This window comes from Sciurus vulgaris (genome assembly GCF_902686455.1).
Source record: "Sciurus vulgaris genome assembly, chromosome: 3".
NCBI lineage: Eukaryota > Metazoa > Chordata > Mammalia > Rodentia > Sciuridae > Sciurus > Sciurus vulgaris.
This window is the reverse complement of record NC_136463.1, coordinates 2,279,581-2,302,505: the sequence shown is the minus strand read 5'-3', so window position 1 is coordinate 2,302,505 and position 22,925 is coordinate 2,279,581. Positions and strand designations below refer to the sequence as shown.

The 22,925-nt window shown below is 48.4% G+C and overlaps 1 protein-coding gene across 1 annotated transcript in view; it reads left to right on the top strand.

Annotated features, from left to right (window-relative positions):
• RNF213 (ring finger protein 213) overlaps nucleotides 1–22,925 on the top strand; it is a 111,015-nt gene that overhangs the window by 2,493 nt on the left and 85,597 nt on the right. Inside the window, exons 2-3 of the mRNA XM_079135369.1 lie at nucleotides 232–543; nucleotides 4,067–4,281. Coding sequence (XP_078991495.1) covers nucleotides 232–543; nucleotides 4,067–4,281 — 527 coding nt within the window. The remainder of the gene's footprint in view (nucleotides 1–231; nucleotides 544–4,066; nucleotides 4,282–22,925) is intronic.

Below are 22,925 nucleotides of genomic sequence, written 5' to 3'. Positions count from 1 at the left end.
ATGGCAGAGAGGGGAGTGGCTGCGGGATGGAGGGGCATCCTGGGCAGAGTGGGACTTGGGGTGGGCAGTGGCCATGAGCTGCCACAGGGGACGCATTGCTGCTGGGTTTCGATTGTTCTGACTACAGCAATCTCACTTTCTCAGAAAATGAAACTGAAATGGGACTGTGGTCACATGACAGGAGGTGCGGTTTATAGCGGCTGCCTTGGGGGCTCTTGCTCTTTCTTTCAGAGCTGCAGGGGAAGGACCCTGGGCTGGAGGAGCCCCCAGCCAGAGGCATGGAGTGCCCTCGGTGCCAGCACGTCTCCCAGGAGGAGGCCCCCCGGTTCTGCAGCCAGTGTGGAGAGAGGCTGCCTCCTGCAGCCCCCAGATCAGGCAAGTCCGGGGCGCTGGGGTCGAGTGGGGCACGGGGCAGCCCTGCCTTCCAGCAGATGGGAGCCGGCCAGGGGCAGCGCATGCTCCCTGCAGAACTCCTGGGGGTGCCGTCCTCAAGTGGTTTTTTGAGGTTCTTGGCAGGAGTCACCTGTCCTGCTTCGAGTTTCGGTTTCCTTCCTTCGAGTCAACTGGGTTTCATCCCCCTTGGGAGCGCGTGTGGGGGAGGTGTCTGAGGCTGCAGGAGGGGAGGGCTCTGTGGGTTTGCAGTGCCAGGGGGCGGGTTGGAGGGACAGGAGGGGACAGCTGTCAGACGGGCCTCCCTGCTGATTGGGGGGTGGGGTGATCGCCTCCCCTGCTCCTGTCCCGCTGCCCCGGAGCCCACGGAGCCCACGGGGCACAGCGCTCCCACAGGGCAGCAGGCTCTCCCTGACCCCGAGGGTGCGACCTGCCACACGCGTGTGCCCTGCAGGTGTGCCACAACCCCTGTGTCTGCGTGGGAATGTGGTCCTTGCTGCAACTTCCTGCTCTCCCACAGCGGACCGAGTCAGGGTGTGAGCTGGTCTGCCGCAGCTGTCCTCGCACAGGCGCGCCCTGGGCTGCGGGAGGGGTGCGAGGGGTGCGGGCAGCAGCTTTTTGTCCTTTGCCGGGGACCAGCCCAAGCAGCAGAGTCCAGGGGTCCTTGATGGCCTGAAATGTAAAAGCCCCGAGTGATTAGGCGGCGCAGCGTCGGCGATGGACAGCAACCACACAGACTCAGGTCAGTGTTAGGTTGCTGACAAGTTTATTGAATTCACCAGCAATTTTTATACCCTTTACAAACTTACTAAGAATAAAGGAGGGAGTTTCAAGGGCATAGATAACAGAAGAAGGATTTGGGTATTTAGCCAACAGGCGCCATCTGGTAATATCTTATCTTACTTGACATTTTTCCACAATGAAGTATCCTTGACTCGAAACTTACAAAGGCAAGTTGTTGTATACCACCTGTTTTTCCTTGAAGTTTAACTTTTATTTGATTTCTTACTGCTAAGATTAATTATAACTTCTAGTAATTTGTTATTACTTTTTCATGACTATAATTACATGTCTATGCTATGTTAAATCATATTATACTATTAAGAACCAAGTTATTGTCTTCAGAGTAAAAAATCTTCATCTAAAAGAACTAAAACTTTTCTTTTGAACTAAATATAATGTATTTCTGTGGGAGGCTCATTACTTTGCAGAAGAAACCAGATGTAATAAATATGTTGATCACTGAAGCTAAGAGAATCACTTATATGCAACTAGATGTCTGGGAGTCTTGTAAAAGTTAGCAAAAGCATCACAAGACATATTGCTTCAGAATGTCCACCATTCCCCATAGGAATATTAGTGCTTTGTGCAAACAAATGAACTTTATTTTACTGGAATTGAGTTAACTCATATGAACTGTTTGTGTTCCCATCATCCTTCAACCGAAGAACTTTATTAAACATGATTAATCCGCATAATATTGTGAGTTCTGGTGAAAAACAAAAAAGGAAGAGAGATTAACACTCTGAGGAAGGGGCTCCAGCTTTACTCAACTTACGACGAGTCCTTGCTATCGTCTTCCAGGGAAGGCCTTGGCAGCACCCAACTTATGACGAGTCCTTGCTATCATCCTCCAGAGGAAGATTACCAACCTCTGGCATGGGTCTTTATGCGCCAGGCACACTTCCCTGGCATGAGTTTTATGTGCTAGGCGCCCCCGCAGTCCTTCATTGTTGTTCCCTTGGTGTTTTGTCTCTGGCTTTTTGGGGAGGGGCTTTGACCGAGAGTTAGATGGGGTCATCTTTCCTCCTGGAACCTTGGCCTTTGCAGGGCGCGTGCACGTGGCGATCTTGAGTGGCCGTAGATTTCTTGCCTTGCAAACATGGGTTGTGGGATGGCAGAGCCACCCGCCCAGACTCCCCACCCCGGGTACCAGGAGGACATCTGCCTGGCTAGGGCCTTGGGAGAGGAGGGTTTGCAGTCCCAGAGTCTTAAAAAAGTCAGCCTGCTAACCTGTGACGTGCCCAGCACTGTGCTAAACTTGACATTGTCATAAATCCCTGTCCTACAGATGCTGGCAGTGAGGCGCAGAGAGGTTAAGTAACTTGCCCACAACTACACAGCTAGGAAGAAACAGGAAGAAACAGGATTTGAACCCTCTGGAGCCCATGGGCAGGTTGAACCATGGTTGAGGTCTTGCTGGTCCCAGTTTGAGGGTGTTGCCAAAAGCTCTGTCCTTGTCCCCCATGCCAATCTGATAACAAGGACACGATTTTGAGAAAAAAGTAAAAAGAAGATTTATTGCTTTGCTAGCAAAGGAGAAACACAGGGGACTCCTGTCCCAGAGGCTGTGTGTGATTCAGCAGGAACGGGGCTTTTGAAGAGTGACTCAAAGGCTCCCTCCCACATGTTCTCTCTTGGATTGCAGTTCACTTGTTGAATCCCTAACCTTGGGCCTAGAGCCTCCACAGGGGTGTTTCAAAGGAGTGTTAGACTCCTGGGGGATGTCACTCACACAAGGCAGGGTTCCCCGGCCCTGCTTCCTCCTGCCGGTGGTGACTGTTTACAGGAATAGAAACCGAAACAGGCTGCTGAGGACACCTCCCCAGCCTCCCCAGCCTCCCCAGCCTCTTGGAGTTTCTTCTGGTGGCTCCGCCTGCCACAGGCGGGGCAGGAACCCCAGGAATGCGGGGGGGGGGGGCAGCCTGGGTACCTGTGCTCTGCCAGGCACCCTGGCCTGGAGGCTCCATGGATGAAGGCTTGGGGCGGGGACCACTCAGAGGGCTTTGAGAGCTGCAGGCCACCCCTCCCTTTCCCAGGCCCCCAGGGACCCAGGTGGGACTCAGGCTGGGAGGCCCCTGGGGGAGGCCAAACTCCGCAGGGGGTTTCTTTTTCATTCTGTTTTCCTGGAGGTTGTTTCTACTGGAGGAAGCAAGTTCAGAGTGCCAGAGCATCAGAGCTACAGGGGTGGGAGTGTGCCACTGGGCACTGAGTGATGGGCACGCCCCCGGGAGGGGCCCAGCCCAGCCCCCACTACCGAGGGGTGAAGGCCAGATAATGAGGTCCCTGTGAGGCCTCCCAGGTGGTCCAGTGGAGGCCTAGCCCGGCTGGACCCTGACCCACCTCAGTGACATGGGCCTGCAGGTGGGTGGAAGCAAATGTCCCCCGGGGTGGGGAAGAGGCCTGGGCGTGGCATCTGGGGTCTGAGTTTTGCTCCCTGCTGCCCCCAGGGCCTGGCACACAGTGTGGGCTGGCAAAGCCTGCTGTGCCCCTTGTGTTTGCCTTAGAATCGTAACAAAAGTTTCATAACATACATTTGGCGTTTGATCTCCAATAGTGGACATTTCGGGGGCCTGCGGGGCAGAGCCCTCACCTAGTGTCCACGAGGAGGTGTTGCTTCCATGGGATTCTTTTCTGGTCCTGGGACTGAGCCCAGAGGTGCTCTGTCGCTGAGCCCCGTCCCGGCCCTTTTTAGTTTTATTTTGAGACAGGGCCTGGCCAGTTGCTGAGCTGGCTTCTCACTTGCGATCGGCTCCTCAGTCTGACTCGCTGTCTCTGTGCAGCTGCGGCTGGGCCCGGGCCACATCCTGCCTGGCTGGTAGCAGAGCCACACCAGGGCCTGGGAGGACAGGCTGGCCTGCAGGGCGGCCCTCTGGTGCTCCTGCTGTTCCCTGACCTGACCTTTCTTCATCCACCTGTGTAGATCCTGAGGATGACTCATTGGTGGCCCCAGCCCTGGAGGAAGAGATGGAATATGGGGACACACTGAAGGAGGACGGGGACACACTGAAGGAGGACGGGGACCTGCCCTTGTCCCCGGGCTGCAGCGACTGGCAGGAAAATGCAGCTGAGCCCGGTTCTGATGAAGACAGGTCCTGGACCCTCCAGAGAGTGAGTGAGCCAGGCCTTCTCCACCCATCCTGTTTCCCTGGTGACCCAGCTGGGCTGGCTCTGGGTCACCCTCGCTGCCGCCGTGTCCCCCGCCCCCTGGCTTTTCCTGGGCCACCTTACTACAGAGCCGTCCAGCTGGCCCCAGAAGTGCCGTGGCGTGGGCAGTGGCCTGGCTGCCCCTGGCGTCTGGTTGGTCCCCACAGGAGGCTAGGGGCTCCAGGCCTTGGGTCTCCACCTCGGGTTTCCAGCCCTAGACCTGATATGCGAGTGTCCCAGGAGCTGCGGCTGGGCTGGACGTGGGTCCTGCATTCCTCTGGGTCTCGGTGTTGAGGTGCGGGACTGGATGCTCCTTCACTGCCTGAGCGTAGGCGCTCGCTGGCTGGCAGGTGCTCTTTCTCGGAGGTGAGGCTCCGTCGGCCTTGGCGGTGGTAGACACCGGGGAATTATTGCTCTGTCAGGGACCCTGCTGGAGCCCTGGGAGGCTTCTGGGGGCTCCCTGCAGATGTTCAGGAGCACTGGGGGATTAGGGGGCACTCCCTGGCTCAGCTCCAGCTCACCGATACCCAGAGTGCGGCATCTGCTCCCGGGCTTCCTCCTGGGCACAGAGGGATGATGGCTGTCTGTGCCTGGGCGGGGGCTGGTTTGTGAGGTTCCTTGCAGGGGATGCTGTGTGGTTCAGTGCGTGGCAGCGACTCCCTGGAGCACTGTGGTCCATGAATGGACATGTGTGCACGCTATGTGTGGTGTGTGTGCGTGGGGCGTGTATGTGCGTAGTGTCTGGTGTGTGTGTTTGTGTGTGGGGGGGTGTACAGTTGTGTCCTTCCCCTGGAAGCAGGGAAAGCCACCCAGACCTGGACCGTGGGGGACCCTGAAGGCTTGGGTGAGACTTCAAGTGAGAATCACCACGGAGACAAGCAGGGCGTAGCCATTAAAAACTCTGTGGTGCTTAGCAGGCGAGGCTTTGCTCAGATCTTTGTAGAGTAAGTTGAAGAATCTTTCTGGAAGAAAAAAGTGAGCAAGAATAGCCAAGAAGCCATAGCTAGGGACGGTGGCACATGCCTGTAACCCCAGTGACCTGGGAGGCTGAGGCAGGAGGATCCAAAGTCCAAGGCCAGCCCTGAGGGAGGCAACTTAGGGAGACGCTGTCTCAGCATAAAAACTAAGAAGGACAGGGACCAAAGCAGGAGGATTGCAAGCTTGAGACCAGCCTCGGCAACATAGTGAGACCCCAAGGACTGAGTGAGATCCTGCCTCAAAATTAAAAAATAAAAATAAAACCAAGAAAACCCACAAAGGACGGTGGACGTGAGCCTCGCATCTGATCCCAGTGTCTCACCTTAGGAAACTAAAAGAAGCTGAGGAAGCCGAGACCAAAGGTAAAGAAAGAAGGATGCTGGAGGTCAGAGCAGAGAGAAGCCAGGGGAAGAGCCATTCAGAAAGGTCACAGGATCACAGGTTGGCTCTGTGAAAAGACCAACAAGATCAGCACACTAAGACGGAGAGAAAGAGACGGTGTGTGAAGGACTCAGAAGGTCAAGGGTCCTGAGTTCTCTATGGGAAACCAAAGGGAGATCTGTGGAGGACAGGGAGCGGAGGCAGAGGGAGGTGGGCAGGGGTACCGCCCGACGGCATCGTCACGTTGCACATCACGCGCAGGTAGGGATGTGTAACAGCGGGACAGTGGACCCCAGCAGTGTGTGCCACTGTGCCACGCCAGTGAGAAGTGGTTCCTCGGGGGTGTAGCTCAGTGGTAGAGCCCTTGCCCAGCACGCGGGTTCCCTCCTCAGCACCACATAAAAATAAATAAACCCAAAGCGGTATATATAAAAAAAGAACGGGCACAAAAGAAAGTAAAGTCAAGAAATGAAGGTGGAGACATTACCGCTGACCTTACAGAAATAAAGCGCAGGACGAGGGAATGTAGAGTCAGCATTTGACCGTCAAATGCTTAACAAAACTTGCTTAAACGCGGCACCAAGAGAACAAGCAACAAATGGAAAAGTAGAAAAATTGAACTTCATCAAAGCTTTTCATTCAGAGGAGGACAGGTGAACTGAAAAGGCGGCCGTGGGCTGGGAGGCGTATATGCAGATCTCGTATCTGATGAGGGCTTAGTATCCACACATACAGAGAACTCATGAGTCAACAAGAAGACCGTCCAGCCTGATTCTGGGCATAGGGTTGCTGGCGCAGCCTGCCGTCCCCTCCCTCCCTCCCTCCCGTCCTCGCTCTGGGGATTGAGCCCAGGCCTCCCACGTGCCAGACGACCCTGCCCCTGAAGCATCTCAGCCCTTCAGCCCTTCTTATTTTGAGACTAGGTCGCCCAGGCTGGCCTTGAACTTGCGATCCTCTCGCCTCAGCCTCCCGAGCAGCTGCCATTACAGTTGCACACTGCCATGCCTGGCTTGCCTAAGCGCTTCTCCAAAGAAGACGTGCAAGTGGGCAGTGAGCCTGTGAAAAGGTGATTCAGTGCAATGCAGAAACCCCTGGAGACCCCACCCCACACACTAGGATCCTTGATAAAAGGTGTCAAATCACAGGTGTTGGTGAGGAGCTGAGGTGTCCTGCTGGGGGATGTGAAGTCCCGCAGCCCCTGCGGAAGGCCTGTGGCAGCTTCTCAGGAAGCTGAGCTGAGAACTGGATGGCCCAGCAGCTCCACTAGGATGCGTCCAAGAGATGAGAAGGGTTGTTCAAACAGATGCCCGTCTGCATGTTCAGAGCAGCAGAGCCATGGGACCCAGCGGCACAGCCACGCAGGTTGTCCTCGTGGATGAATGGATGAGCACTTGCTGTGTACACTCAGTGGAATAGTAGTCAGCCACAAGAAAGAAGGAAGTGTCCATGTCCAGACTGCACCGAGGCAGACCTCAGTGCTAGAAGGAACCGAGGTGCCGCCTTGTGGTGAGAAATACAGGAGGAGCTTGAGCAGGGCCAGATCAGCCTGGGTGGGGAGCTGCAGGGTGACCGAGGTGGAGATGGGTTGGTTTGGGTGATGAAGCAGAGCCTGCTAGGTGGAGCTGGGGATCGACAGCACTGGGGGCTGGAGACCCCCCAGTTGTTCACTCTCCAGTGTTTGTGGGGAGCCGGGTGTGGCTGGGGTGGAGCACTTGCCAGCGTGTGTGAGTCCCTGAGTTCCATGCCCAGCACAGCAACAGAACCACCTGGAACGCCCATTTTTGCATGATGGTCACGCTGTGTACGATATTGTCACAGGAGGTTTTTTTAAAACATGCCTGAAGGTCCTCAGGCTGCACTTCTGGCTGCGAGGGCAGAGACCTAGCGGGACCTGAGCAGGTGGTGTGGGAGGCTCCACGTGGCCCTCGGCCCTCAGTGGCTTCCCTTCCTCAGCCTTCTGCTGGACTGGGGTGACAGACACTGCCTGAGGCTGCCTGGTGGAGGCACACCTGGCCTCTGGAGGCTCTGGAGGCTGTGACTTGGATGCCTGGGCTGACCTGCCCCTCTGGTGTCTCTGCAGCTGCATTTGTTGGACACATGGGCCCAGGTGTTTGGTTGGAGGCCCCAGGGGCCAGGACCTGGTCTGCTCTGCCCTCCGCACCCTCCTGTCTGCTTGCAGTTTCTCTCGTGCCAGGCTAGCTCATACGCTAGCTGTGAGCGCGGAGTCAAGACCCAGACTCCTAGAGTTGGGTGGAAGCAGGCTTGTGGCGAGCAGCCTGCAAACTCGTTTATTGCGGGAACAGCTATATGTGTTATAGGTTTCTTGCCCAATCACAATGTGCCACGGGGGGGGATCAGACCACTTGGTAACACTGAGTCAATTTGGGGCAGTTGTTTACTTTCCTAGGTAGCCGCAGCCGAACGCTTCTCCCCACAGGTTTTCCTTACACACTTGAGACGTTCCCTGCTGCCAGTCAAGAACTGGGATTTCTCCCAACATCTGCTGGCTCAGCTGCCTTGGGTTCTGGGTCACTGGCTCAGCCCCCTGTGCTTCCCTGACTGGGCCTGGCTGAGGCGGGACTCCGGGGTGTGTGGGTGACCTGCCGATCTGAGGGGTCCTGTCTCCACAGGGAGTAGACTCAGGCTTCTCTAGATGCCGTAGACACCTCTGGTGAGTGGGCAGTGGCTCAGTGCCTTCCCAGCAAGAGGAGAGTGGAGGAGGCAGCTCTGGGCGAGGTCTCGGATGCCTTTGCGCCAGACCCTTGAGCAGGTAGCCTGCAGACCTGGCTGCAGGACCCGCACCCCACAGCCCTGGCCAGCCGGTTGCCATGCTGTGTCCACCAGGAGTGCCAAGCTGGGCTTCCCACGAGGTGGCTTTGCCCATTGAGCTCTTGGCCCTCATGCGGTCATTTTGGGGGTGCCGTCTTTCTACTCCGTGCTGCATGTCCTGCCCACCCCGACCCCCAGCTTTTATTTCTTGTGAAAGTCTCTCCTTTGGCATCCACAGGCCACCCAGGGTTCTCATAGAAAAGAGCAGAGGCCACTCCTGTGGGTCTTGGGCTGCAGCACCAGGCAGGTGGCCTCCATGGGGCCTGTGCCCGCCAGCAGGGCTGGGCTGTGCTCGAGATGCCCGTGGTGTGGCGGGCACCTTACAGATCTTGGTGTCTGCGTCTGGGGTCAGGTCCCGAGCTGTCATTTTCCAGGCTGTTGGTTGGGGGTACTGCAGCTTCACCGTAAAAAGTGGACGTCCCTCATGGACCGCAGGTGCCGTGCACGCGGGGAAAGCAGGCTCGCCTCACCCTCCGAGGTCTCGCTGTCACTCACGGGGCTGTTCTGAGTGCCGCGCGCTCTTTCACAAGGATTGAAGGAGCAGCCGCTGCACGTGGGTACTGGTTGGGCCCCGGTGCGGCAGGAGGCACGGTGCCTGACCTTCCCCGGGGCGTGGGTGTGCGAGCAGCCCCTTCTGTGACCTTGGTGGGCACAGTCATGTCAACCCAGGTTGAAGCCCAGGCCGAAGCCAGCCCTGCACATGGCTGCAGGACCAGCAGAGCAGGCGTGTGGCTCGGGGTGGTGCGCAGGCCCCGCGAGCGGGAGGCACTGGGTTCTGTGCCCTGCACTGCGACGCACACACACTCAAAATAGAGGACTGACTCGGGAGGACCTGGGCTGAGGCCGCGTGGACTCCCCAGCAGGAAGAGAGTGGGTTTAATGTGGCCAGGCCGTCTGTTCTTGCCCCGTCAGTGGTTAATGTTCAAAATAATAGCGCTTCTAGTGGTTTATTGTGGGGTTTCCTGGGAGTTGACAAAAATATTCTACAGTCCGTCTGAACGGTGAATTGGTGAGGATCTCTACAAAGGACATGAAAAAGGACCCCGGGAGCCAGGCAGGAAAGCTGGGAGCACACGGTGACCCCACCGGTGTCCACTGAGGGGACGCACAGCAGCGTTGTCCAGCTCCAGCTGGCGGCTCCAGAACGCAGGAGTCACAATGGAGGCTGAAGTGAGGGCTTCTGAGCCACAGGATCACCCCTGGGAAGAGCAGGTCGCGGCTCATGCTGACATGAGAGACACGCCAGACGGATGAAATAATGTCGTGGAAAACAGCTCTCCAAGAGTGCTGGAGAACATCGGAACGCTGTGTTTACGGCAGGGTGCACGTGTTCCCAAGCCTCTTCCAAAGGGGGGGGAAACGCCAGCCCTGAAGTCCTGTGGCTGTGGCTGAATGAACACCAGGCTCTGGGTCCCAGCCGGTGGGTGGCACTTAGTGCTGTGGAAGCCACCGTCGTGGGAGAGAGACGCGTCAGGAAGCAGCCTGCAGCACTCGGAGAGGAGGAGAACTCAGACTTGATCAGACGCCGCAGCCCCAGAGGAAGACGAAACTCCAAATCCCGAGCCCTGGTCACGCTTTCCCAGCATTTACAGGTCATCTGATGTCATCTTAGACCCATCCTATCACTGGGCTTTTCCTCTTTTTCTTTTCTCTTTAATTTTTTAATTTATTTTTATTGTAAACAAATGGGATGCATGTTGTTTCTGTTGTACCTGGAGTGACAGCATACCATTTGCATATTCATATATTTACATAGGGTAATGATGTTTGATTCATTCCGTTATTTTTTTCCTTCCCCCCACCCTCCCACCTCTCTTTTCCCTCTATACAGTCCCTCCTTCCTCCGTTCTTGTACCCCTCCCACCCCCCATTAAGTGTCATCATCCGCTTATCAGTGAGACCATTCCTCTTTTGGATTTTTGAGATTGGCTTATCTCACTTAACATGATATTCTCTAATTTCATCCATTTGCCTGCAAATGCCATGATTTTATTATTCTTTATAGCTGAGTAATATTCCATTGTACATATACACCACAGTCTCTCTATCCATTCATCAATTGAAGGGCATCTAGGTTGGTTCCACAGTCTGGCTATTGTGAATTGAGTAGCTATGAACATTGATGTGGCTGTATCTCTGTAGTGTGCTGATTTTAAGTCCTTTGGGTTTAGGCCGAGGAGTGGGATAGCTGGGTCAAATGGTGGGTCCATTCCAAGTTTTCTAAGGAATCTCCACACTGCTTTCCAGAGCGGCTGCACTAATTTGCAGCCCCACCAGCAATGTATGAGTGGACCTTTTCCCCACATCCTCTCCAACACCTATTGTTGCTTGTATTCTTGATAATCGCCATTCTACTTGGGGTGAGATGGAATCTTAGGGTAGTTTTGATTTGCATTTCTCTTATTACTAAAGATGTTGAACATTTTTTCATATATCTGTTGATTGCTTGTACATCTTCTGTGAAGTGTCTGTTCATTTCCTTATCACATTTGTTGATTGGGTTTATTTGTATTCTTGGTGTAGAGTTTTTTGAGTTCTTTATATATTCTGGAAATTAGTGCTCTATCTGAAGTATGAGTGGCAAAGATATTCTCCCACTCTGTAGGCTCTCTCTTTGCATTGCTGATCGTTTCCTTTGCTGAGAGAAAGCTATTTAGTTTGAATCTATCCCAGTTGTTGATTCTTGCTTTTATTTCTTGTGCTATGGGCGTCCTGTTAAGGAAGTCTGATCCTAAGCCAACAAGGTGAAGATGTGGACCTACATTTTCTTCTATAAGATGCAGGGTATATGGTCTGATTTCAAGGTCATTGGTCCATTGCGAGTTGAGTTTTGTGCAGGGTGAGAGATAGGGGTTTAGTTTCATTCTGTTGCATATGGATTTCCAGTTTTCCCAGCACCATTTGTGGAAGAGGCTATCTTTTCTCCATTGCATATTTTTGGCCCCTTTGTCTAGTATGAGAAAATTGTATTTATTTGGGTTTGTGTCTGTGTCCTCTATTCTGCACCATTGATCTACCTGTCTATTTTGGTGCCAATACCATGCCGTTTTTGTTACTATTGCTTTGTAGTATCGTTGAAGTTCTGGTATTGTGATACCCCCTGTTTCATTCTTCCTGCTAAGGATTGCTTTAGCTATTCTGGGTTTCTTATTCTTCCAGATGAATTTCATGATTTCTTGCTCTATTTCTGTGGGGTATGTCATTGGGATTTTAGTTGGAATTGCATTGAATCTGTATAGCACTTTTGGTAGTATGGCCATTTTGACAATATTAATTCTGCCTATCCAAGGACGTGGGAGATCTCTCCATCTTCTAAGGTCTTCCTTAATTTCTTTCTTCAGTGTTTTGTAGTTTTCATCGTAGAGATCTTTTACCTCTTTGGTTAGATTGATGCCCAAGTATTTTTTTTTTTTTTTTTTTTGAGGCTATTGCAAATGGAGTTGTTTTCCTCATTTCCCTTTCAGCTGTTTCATCGCTTGCATATAAAAATGCTGTAGATTTATGCATGTTGATTTTATAGCCTGCTATTTTGCTGAATTCATTGATGAGGTCTAGAAGTTTTCTGGAGGAGGTTTTTGGATCCCTTAAATGTAGAATCATGTCATCCGCAAATAGTGACAGCTTAAGTTCCTCTTTTCCTATTCGTATGCCTTTAATTTCTTTAGTCTGCCTAATTGCTCTGGCTAGAGTTTCGAGGACAGTGTTGAAGTGGTGAAAGAGGACATTCCTGTCTTGTTCCTGTTTTTAAAGGGAATGGTTTCAGTTTTTCTCCATTAAGAATGATGTTGGCCATGGGCTTAGCATAAATAGCCTTTACGATGTTCAGGTATGTTCCTACTATCCCTATTTTTCTAGTGTTTTGAGCATGAAGGGGTGTTGTATTTTGTCGAATGCTTTCTCTGCATCAATTGAAATAACCATATGATTCTTATCCTTAAGTCTATTGACATGATGGATTACGTTTATTGATTTACGAATATTGAACCATCCTTGCATTCCAGGAATGAACCCCACTTGATCGTGGTGCACAATTTTCTTAATATGTTTTTGGATACGGTTTTGCCAATATTTTGTTAAGGATCTTTGCATCTATATTCATCAAGGATATTGGTCTAAAATTTTGTTTCCTTGATGTGTCTTTTCCTCCTTTGGGTATGAGGGTGATATTAGCTTCATAGAATGAGTTCACTAGGGTACCCTCCTTTTCTATTTCCTGGAATACTTTGAGAAGTATTGGAATGAGTTATTCTTTAAAGGTCTTGTAGAACTCGGCTGAGAATCCGTCTGGTCCTGGGCTTTTCTTGGGTGGTAGATTTTTAATGGCTTCTTCTATTTCATTGCTTGATATTGATCTGTTTAAATTGTATATGTCCTCCTGGTTCAGTTTGGGCAGAGCATATGTCTCTAGAAAGTTGTCAATGTCTTCGATATTTTCTATTTTGTTGGAATACAGATTTTCAAAGTAGCTTCTCATTATGTTCTGTATCTCAGTGGTGTCTGTCATGATTTTTCCTTTTGCATCACAAATTTTAGTTATTTGAGTCTTCTCTCTCCTTCTCTTTGTTAGTGTGGCTAAGGGTTTGTCTATTTTGTTTACTTTCTCAAGGAACCAACTTTTTGTTATGTCAATTTTTTTGAATAGTTTCTTTTGTTTCAATTTCATTGATTTCAGCTCTGATTTTAATTATTTCCTGTCTTCTACTACTTTTGCTGTTATTCTGTTCTTCTTTTTCTAGGGCTTTGAGCTGTAATGTTAGGTCATTTAATTGTTGACTCTTCATTCTTTTCTGGAATGCGCTCCATGCAATGAATTTTCCTCTTAGTACCACTTTCATAGTGTCCCAGAGATTTTGATATGTTGTATCATCATTCTCATTGACCTCTAAGAATTTTTTAATCTCCTCCCTGATGTTTTTTGTTATCCATGTTTCATTCAATAGCATATTATTTAGTCTCCAAGTCTTGGAGTAATTTCCTTTGTTTATTTTGTCATTGATTTCTACTCTCAGTCCATTATGATCTGATAGAACACAAGGCAGTATCTCTGTTTTTTTGCATTTCCTAAGGGCTGCTTTGTGGCATAACACATGGTCTATTTTCGAGAAGGTTTCATGTGCTGCTGAGAGGAAAGTGTATCCGCTCGTTGATGAATGGAATATTCTATATATGTCTATTAAGTCTAGGTTATTGATTGTGTTATTGAGTTCTATGGTTTCTTTGGTTGGATTTTGTTTGGAAGATCTATCTAGCGGTGACAGTGGTGTGTTAAAGTCTTTGTTAGTGTGGCTATTGTTATTGTGTTGTGGTCTATGTGATTCTTGAAATTGAGAAGGATTTGTTTGATGTACAGGGATGCACCATTGTTTGGGGCATGAATATTTACTATCATTATGTCTTCCTGATTTATGGTTCCCTTAAACAGTATGAAATGTCCTTCTTTATCCCTTCTGACTACCTTTGGCTTGAACTCCACTTTATCTGATATAAGGATGGAAATCCCTGCTTTTTTACTGAGTCCATGTGCGTAGTAGGTTTTTTCCCATCCTTTCACCTTTAGTCTGTGGATGTCTTTTTCTATGAGATGAGTCTCTTGCAGGCAGCATATTGTTGGGTCTTTCTTTTTAATCCATTCTGCCAGTCTATGTCTTTTGATTGATGAGTTTAGGCCATTAACGTTCAGGGTTATTATTGAGAAATGATTTGTATTCCCAGTCATTTGGCTTATTTTTGGTTTTTAAGTCGGCTTGGTTTCTCCTTTGAGTGGTTTTTCTCTAAGTTAGTTCCTCCCTTTGCTGACCTCCATTGTTGTTTTTCATTTCCCCCTCATGGAATATTTTGTTGAGAACATTCTGTAGTGCAGGCTTGCTTTCTTTTTTTTTTTTTTTTTTTTTGCAGAGCTGGGGTTGGAACACAGGGGTTATGTCTCATTAGCCAGAACTGGTTTCTTTGCTGCTTTCTAAGCCAATCATTGGTAAAAGTGATACCGCCATTTACCGGTGACAAGTTCTGCTTTGTCAGGTGTTGAAGTATAACACCAGAGAAACATATTGAGCGAAGTGTAGAGTAGAAAGTAAGAAGCTTTATTAAAGAAAAGTAAAAGCAGCCTTCTCCTGGGTGGAAGAAGGGGACCCAAAGGAGGAATCCTGTAATTTCTTTTAACTTTTGTTTATCATGGAAGGATTTTATTTCCTCTTCAAATCTGAAGGTTAGTTTTGCTGGGTATAGGATTCTTGGTTGGCAACCATGTTCTTTCAGAGCTTGAAATATGTTGGTCCAGGCCCTTCTAGCTTTTAGAGTCTGGGTTGAGAAGTCGACTGCTATCCGTATTGGTGTCCCCCTATATGTAATCTGATGCTTTTTTCTTGCGGCCTTCAAAATCCTATCTTTATTTGAATGTTAGGCATTTTCATTATAATGTGCCTTGGTGTGGATCTGTTGTGATTTCATGCATTTGGTGTTCTGTAAGCCTCTTGTATTTGATTTTCCATTTCATTCTTCAGGTTTGGGAAATTTTCTGATATTATTTCATTGAATAGGCTGTTCATTCCTTTGCTTTGTTTCTCTGTGCCTTCCTTAATCCCAATAATTCTTAAATTTGGTCATTTCATGATGTCCCATAGTTCTTGGAGATTCTGTTCATGATTTCTTACCATCTTCTCTGTTTGGCGACTTTATATTCAAGATTAAATATTTTGTCTTCATTGTCTGAGGTTCTGTCTTCCAAGTGGTCTAGTCTGTTGGTGATGCTTTGCATTGAGTTTTTTATTTGGTTTATTGTCTCCTTCATTTCAAGGATTTCCTTTTTTTTTTTTTTGAGAATCTCTATCTCTTTGTTGAAATGATCTTTTGCTTCCTGCAGGTTCTCTTTCAGCTTATTGGTATTATCATTCATTGCCTGCATTTGCTCTCTTATCTTATCCTTTGCTTTGCGAATCATCTTATTCATGTATAATCTGAAGTCCTTTTCTGACATTTCTTCTAACATACTGTCATTGGATTCTATTACTACAGAATCTAGATTTGTTTGGATTATTTTCTTCCCTTGTTTTTTCATGTTGCTCATGTATCTTCCCCTCTAGCAGTGCAGATCTGGAGTATTGCAGATTTCCCCCTATAGGCTTATAGTGGCCCTATAGGTTTCCAAAACTCTTTCTTTAAGGGGAGATCAATATTAGCAGTGCCCAAATCAGACACTGTGCAATCCTAGACCAAATAGCCCCTACGGGGACAATAACAAAATTGTCATAGTAAACAGAATGAGTTCAAATATTATCTTCGGTAAAACAAACAGGTTTGCAGTAAGATCTGCAGTTTCTAATGGAGGACAAAGAGGATGCAGAGGGATGTAGAATATGGCTATTAATGGGATAAGAAAAGAATATACAGAAGTTCTAGAAAATAGAAAGGGTGAGAGTGTAATCAAAAGAAATCAGATGTTAGCATGCAAAAAAGGAGGAAAGAGACCCTGAGGGAACAGGTAAACAAAAGGAAAAGAAAGCAAGAAAGTGAAGAAATAAAAACTTAAACTGTTTTTTTTTTTAAAGGAGAAAAAAGAAAATCTACTGTATAACAGTCATATACTAAAGAAACCTTCCAGTGTTCAGTAGCCTGATGCATGAGAGGTACCTGATAATGAGCTTCAAGCCTCCAGCAGGCGTCTCAGGATGGGATTTGCCCCACCCGAAGATCGGAGCTACGGCTTCCAGGATTATCCAAGATGGCTGCTCTGGCTTCAAAATGTGTTGGCAAATGGGGAGCTGCAGCTCAGGGGTGGATGTGGTCAGCTGGAGGTCCTGGAGACGGGATGCAGTTGGTCCGGCAGGGGTCCTGTGGGTCCAGTGTGTTTGGTATGGTTGTGGGATCCAGGAGGCCGGGTGCAATCAGTTGGTCTGGGTTCCCGGTGATAGGGCACAGTCAGTTGGTCTGGGGGTCCTGGTGGCAGGGAGCAGTCAGTTGATGTGAAGGCCCCTGAGGCAGGGAGTGGTCGGTCGGGCTGAGGGATCCTGGAGACGGGGCTCAGTCAGTCGGGCCAGGGGTCCTACGGGGCCTGGCTGTTGTCTCAAAATGGCTGCAGCCACGTGTAATGAAACCTGCAGGTACTGTGACAGTGAACTTCCAGGCGACAGCAGGCAGCTGGTGCTCCACTGGCGGTCTGCGGTCAGTCTGCTGGCAGCTGTCGGACGATCGGGAGGTGAACCTCGAGCGTTGGGTGATGGATAGGGGTAAGGTAGGCGATGGACAGGCGAGAGGCAGGCAAATGGCGGATGATAGACGCCTTACAGTGAGTCCTCTTTTTCAAAAAATTCCTAGTCTACATGGCTGAGGCCTGTGCAGGGTCCCTAACATAGAGATGCTTACGGAAACAGGTAAGAAGAAACAGCTCTTTTCACAGCCATCTGTGACGTTCCAGGAGGGAGTGGTCAGACTTCTAGGGCAGTTATTGACAACCCAAAGGGAGGGACCCATGGTTAAGGAGGCTTCCTGGAAGAAGGCTGAGAGGGGCGGGCACTGACCCTTGCCCGGGCACCGATTTCTTACTGTAACGTTCTTGTGATTTCATTTCACAGCCAGGTCTCGTTTGCCGTCCCATTTTCCCCCTTTGATGCCCTATTAAACCCTCTTAGGGCATCACCTCTGTCCTTGTCCTTCAAGTTAAGCCTTTGGTAGCACCGGAGGACCATTTGGAATGTAATGGCCTCCAAGCAGGAGGAGCAAATCAGGTCAGTATGTCAAGGATGCAGGGACCACAGAGTGCCAGCAGGAGCCTGGCAGTAAACAGGCCGGTGCGGAAAATAAGAGCGGTCCACTTAGCCCAGGTAGCAGTCGACTCAGTCTGCTGCCGTGCACAGACCAGTCAGCTTCCCAGTTGTCCTCGGGCCGCTTGGGGTACAGTTTGCCAGTTTGGGATGGTCAGCTTGTCAGGTGTGATTGGATTGGGAATGCATTCCCAACCATCAGAGGCTGGATTTGCCCTGGTGAGATGAATCCAAGGGGCCATCTTGTCCACCTTTGCTGCAGTAGAGCTGGATAAGAAGACAGTGAGTGGACCCCTCCAGAGAAACATTAGGAGTTGAGCATTTTATTTTATTTTATTTTTTATTCAGTTAGCATCTCCAGGTTTAATGGGGTGGGCATGGTGTTGTTTAACTTCTAGATCTTTTCATATACCTCTTATAATGAAAGGAGGGTGCCCACAGAGAATCCCATCAGGGGAGAATCCTGTCTGCCTAATAGGGCTCGACCTAATTATTAACAGAGCAACTGGCAACACCTGATCTGGTGTAGGTGGGTTTCCTGACAGTTAGTTGTAACTTCCTGGTGATCTCTAACCTGTTTGCTATCAATTGTGCCACCTTAGCTGTGAGTGATGGCCCACATGTGGCTGTGCTTTGTGACTCTCCTGCCAGGTGTTAAAGACCAACTTGGTCAAAATCGACCTTGTCCCTCTCCACTGTTGAATCAGCTGAAATCCCTCAGGGGATCACTCTTGGGACCTTGTGAGAAGCCTCTTAGCTTCTCTAGTGCCATCTGCTAGGATAGGTCAAGGTCTTGCTGACCACATGTGGCTTCCCTTGGAAGAGGTAAGGGCATTCATTTCCCTTCCAGTAACCCTCCTCTTTGTAGAATGTGCACTGGTTGGCTTCCTATTCCTTAGGGTCCCATTGATCCCCCTGATCTTGAGGTCACGTGACCCCGAATTGTAAAGCTCTCAGAGAAGTCCCTGTCGTCCCCTGCATTCAAGCTGACCTCAGAGGACAAGAGCCAAATATTGGTCATTCTCCTCCGGCTTTTTAATCTTCAGTCTCTAAGTTTTGGTTTTAATCATCCAGCAGACCAGTTTTACCAGTCTTAAAGTAGGATACTGGGTTTTAACTATAATGTCTACAATCTTATGGTTATTTACCCCTTTCTTTAATTAGGGTCAGTATTACACTGGCAGTCAGTCTTGGATTTTGCCTAGCCTGTAGATGATAGCTCATTATCTCAAATTAACTCAGGTTATTATATTAGAAGTTGTACTTCTGTAAAGCAGTAACAGACAAGAGTTACAAAGTTTAAAAGAAAATACAAAATGAAATTAACGAGTAGAAACATACTTAGTTTGTATAATAGCTATGAGCCAAGAAACACAAACCTTTACTTAGCTATAAATTATATTTCCTTTTTAAGATCACAGTAATCCTTATAAGGAATATCTATCTTTTGAACTTAACTTTAGATGGACCTGAGTAGTTATCCTAACATGGAATAAGGTGAAAGGCAGTCTTAACTCAGGTGAGGTGATCTCTTGACAAATCTTATGTAAGGTGTTTTGTTTCTGAAAATGATCTTTACCTCTTCCTCAAATATTATTTTATAAAGTTTTTATATATCATTCCCTGTGTCTATGTGAAACAGTTAACATAATTTAACATTACATCTGAAACATGAATCAAACAAGCTAAGAGAGCTTTTAACCCCTTTTGTGGGAAAGAGGCAAAATGTCTTCACATCTCATATTGTTAACCTTTAAATAAAACAGGCCTTTTTTTTTTTTTTTTTTTTTTTTTGGTACTGGGGATTAAACTCAGGGGCACTTGACCACTGAGCCACATCCCCGGCCCTATTTTGTATTTTGTTTAGAGACAGGGTCTCACTGAGTTGCACAGGGCCTCTCTTCTGCTGAGGCTGGCTTTGAACTCATGATCATCCTGCCTCAGCCTCCTGAGCAGGTGTGTTCCTCCTGGAATTACAGGTGTGTACCACCACACCTGGCCCCATCCTCTCCTTATTACCTTTCAAAAATGCACTCAAGTTCCCATCCCAGTGTAAAGAGTAACACAAAATTTTATAATTTATGACAGATTATTTTTATCTAATTACAAAATATTAAATGACATAAATAAATTTCCAACTAAATTTGTTATTTTTATATTAAGTCTACGAGAGACCAGTTACAGAAAAATTTAGTTGGAGAGCATCAGCTTGGTAAAGTGCTCTCCTAAATCTTGTACTTTGTGTCATCAGAGGACATGAATACGCCTAAAATACAAAGAAACCAGTAACAGCGACACAGTTACACTGATGTCCTTAAATTAACCGAGTTTAACTTTGAAGAAAAATTTAGACTGCACTGTAGTATAATAATCTAAAATGGCATTTATTTGTTAACTAGAGTTGTACAAATCTTAATCCCTTTAAAATTAGTGCTCGTAAATAATAAAACTCAACAGATGCAAGAATTTATCTTGATAAATAAGAACAGACCAATGTTTTAAGAAGCCCTTGGGGCTGGGGATACGGCTCAGTTGGTAGAGTGCTTGCCTTGCAAGCACAGGGCCCTGAGTTCGATCCCCAGCACCGCGGTGGCGGGAGCCCTTATTACTTCAACACATAGGGAATTCAATTTTGGTTTATATCAGTACATTAATACTGGACCTTAAAAAACTTCAACTAAGTGATAATTATGACCAATTTAGTCACACACAAACTTTTTGAGATTCAGCCTCCACAAACCTAACTTAGATCATCTACAACGTGTTTACATCCTTAGTTTTCTCCTCTCTTGTACCTTGGATTCTAGCACAAGGATATTACTTTACCTGACAGAACACCCTCTCGTCCAAGGACATTCCTTTTCCTTCTGAGTTTCCATACCAAAGCATGTCTTCCCATACCTGTCACTTCCCTTTATCTTTTCTGGTTTTAGACACTCTCCTAAGTGTATATTTTGAAATAATCCTTATGAATGTTATCTATACATTTAATTCACACAGCAGGAGGGGGATCAGACAAGCTGGCATTTACAAAGCCCTTCCTTAGCGCAGGGTGCCTCTGAGCCTGATCTGTCTCCCTTATCTTCATATAATGCCGTCAACTTTGACCTCCCCACTCGTGCCCAGTCTCCTTTTGGGCCCATATCTTACACTAGGCATGTTGATTGGTGAAGGAGGCCCCAGTGACAGATCTGCAGCTGCCTGGGCCAGGCTGAGGATAGTGCTGGAACCTCTGGTAACCCTCTCTTCTGGTGTCCTGCTGGGCTTGCATATCGGAGGCAGTGCCTCTTGGCACCTTGAACAGACGGTTCAGACTCCTTATCATGTGATCGCATAAATACCTGTGCATGCAGGATCTTCTATATGCTTTACCTCTGACAGACCAGCTCCAAGTATAAGACCGTACAGTTATCCAGAACCATTCAAAGGCAACTAGTGCTACAGTGAGACATCTTTCTCTTAAAGAGGCCCGTGCCTGTAGGTGGCCCCTCAGCCAAGATTTTCGTGAGAGCCTGTTGGTAAGATCAAGTCACACGGCCCACGTCCCAAAGGGCCAGTAACAGAAACGAAAAACAGAGACAAGAGAGGATCGCCAAGACGGGCTGACAGGCGAGAACCCTTAAAACAGACAAACTAGCACCTACGTGTTTTTCCTTAGCTTGGACAGCGGAGGACAGAGGGCAGCTGAGGGGTGTGGCCTCTGCACGCGGCTCAGCCACTTCTTCCGCCACACTGCTGGTGTCCTTCGCAGGATCAGAAGTCCTTAGTCTTGACATTGAGGGGCCTAAAGTTTGAGTCAGAACACTGAGGGATTTTGGGGGCCATTTAAAACATTATTTTATCATTCTTTGAAGGATTTTTTTCCTTCTTTTAACCTTTGTATGTAGAACATACAGAAAAGTAAAATTTTAACCCTTCATCATCTTGCTTTTAGGGAAGACCAGAAACAAAGCAATCTTAAACCATCTTTCCATCGACCCCAACAATTTAAGAAACATTTTTAATGTTAACCCCGTTTATGTTAAATCTGATTTACCCATTTTTAACTTAGGTTACCCATGAAAACCAAGTTAGTTAACATTTTAAGCCATCCTTTTTCGTTGAAGAAAAATCCTACAAGCAATGGACATTACACGTTAAACATTTTACAGAAAACAACACCATTCATGACTGATCACCCAGAAAAAATGTGGGTTTGTTATTTGAAAGACCCTTAAGAAAATTTTTTTATCTCTTTAACCATTTTAAGTCACCCGAACCAAAAGGTATTTTGATCCATTTTTTTGATTTTATGAGCACTCTTTACATGCCAGTTTTTGGTACCATGTACGTCATATAGACACAAGCACACATGTAGACCCAACTTGGAATACACAGGTGTGCACGCATGTACCTGAACATTAGCAGAAAATAAGGTTTTTTTTTTTTTTTTTTCTTTTGCGGTGATGGGGATTTGAACCCGGGACTTGTGCTTGCAAGTCAAGCACTCTACCAACTGAGCTATGTCCCCAACCCCCCAAAACAAAGATTTTATAGCTTTTTTGCTTGGCAAGACTTCCACAGTAGGATACGAAAGAACTAAAATGGCTTATTATACAGACTGTCAGACTTGGCCCTCGAGGTTAAAACAGCCTGTGAAGCTGGGAGCCTGCGGGGTAGAGTCTGGGCGTCATGGTGGATGCTGACGTCCAGTCCAGCTGGCCTTCCATCCTTCCTGGGGGCAGCTTCACTCCCACCATTACCTCTTTTCCTGCGGAGGGCTCTTCAAAGGAGATCTCCTGCTTTCTCTGGTGTTTGAGAGTTAACCCTTGAACAGCTGGCCTCTGAGTAAAGACCATGGAAAAAAGAACAGGGCGGTAACTCCAGTTACACAAAATGAGACTAATTGGTTCAGGAGAAAGGTGAATCGAGCATAAAAAGATAAATGAGCTCAGAAAAAGACAAAGGCCAGAAAATGACGTGCTGTAGTAACCCTAGAGCTGCGTGCGGATCAGAGTCAGCCGAGATGGTTTTAAGGATCGTGGGAGCCTGGAAAGTCCTCAGAAAAAGACTTTTAAGAAATAGAAAACTATTTGGGATCTTTCCAGTTTTCTTCCCTGTACCCATCTGGAGAGAAGAGGAACTTATGGAAATAACGGAATCTTGGAATACGAGAAAAGAGAACAGTCCTGAGACAGACAAGGGGAGGAGGGTCACCACAGCGCCCGCCTGGCTGCCTCCCTGAAGGAAGCTTAGGTGCTTCTTGGCTGAAGGCGACCTGTACAAACCTTGGGCCTGGTGAGAGGTGCCGACGCAGGACTGAATCACCGTTATGCATAAGAAGTCACCACGTCACTGCACGGCAGGGCTCCCTGGGACTCCGAAGCACACGCCATGGAGCCACAAATAACCTCGCGTGCGTGCACTTGGGGTTTGAGACAGTGCCTGCCCCGTTGGAGTGACCCATGCTGGTGACTCCCCTGCAGGCGGCCCTGATGGCAGGTGCCGGGGAGGTGACTTGAGCTCCCCTCCCGCAGAAGGCCTGACGGGGTCTCGGGTCCTGGGATTTTACCTTCATCCTGCTGGCCATGCAGGTGGTGGTCCTGCTCTCCAGGGAGCCCGGTGGCCGTGGCTGCTGCAGAGGCGCAGGTCCTCCAGCAAAGGAGGTCCCCAAACTACTGGGTG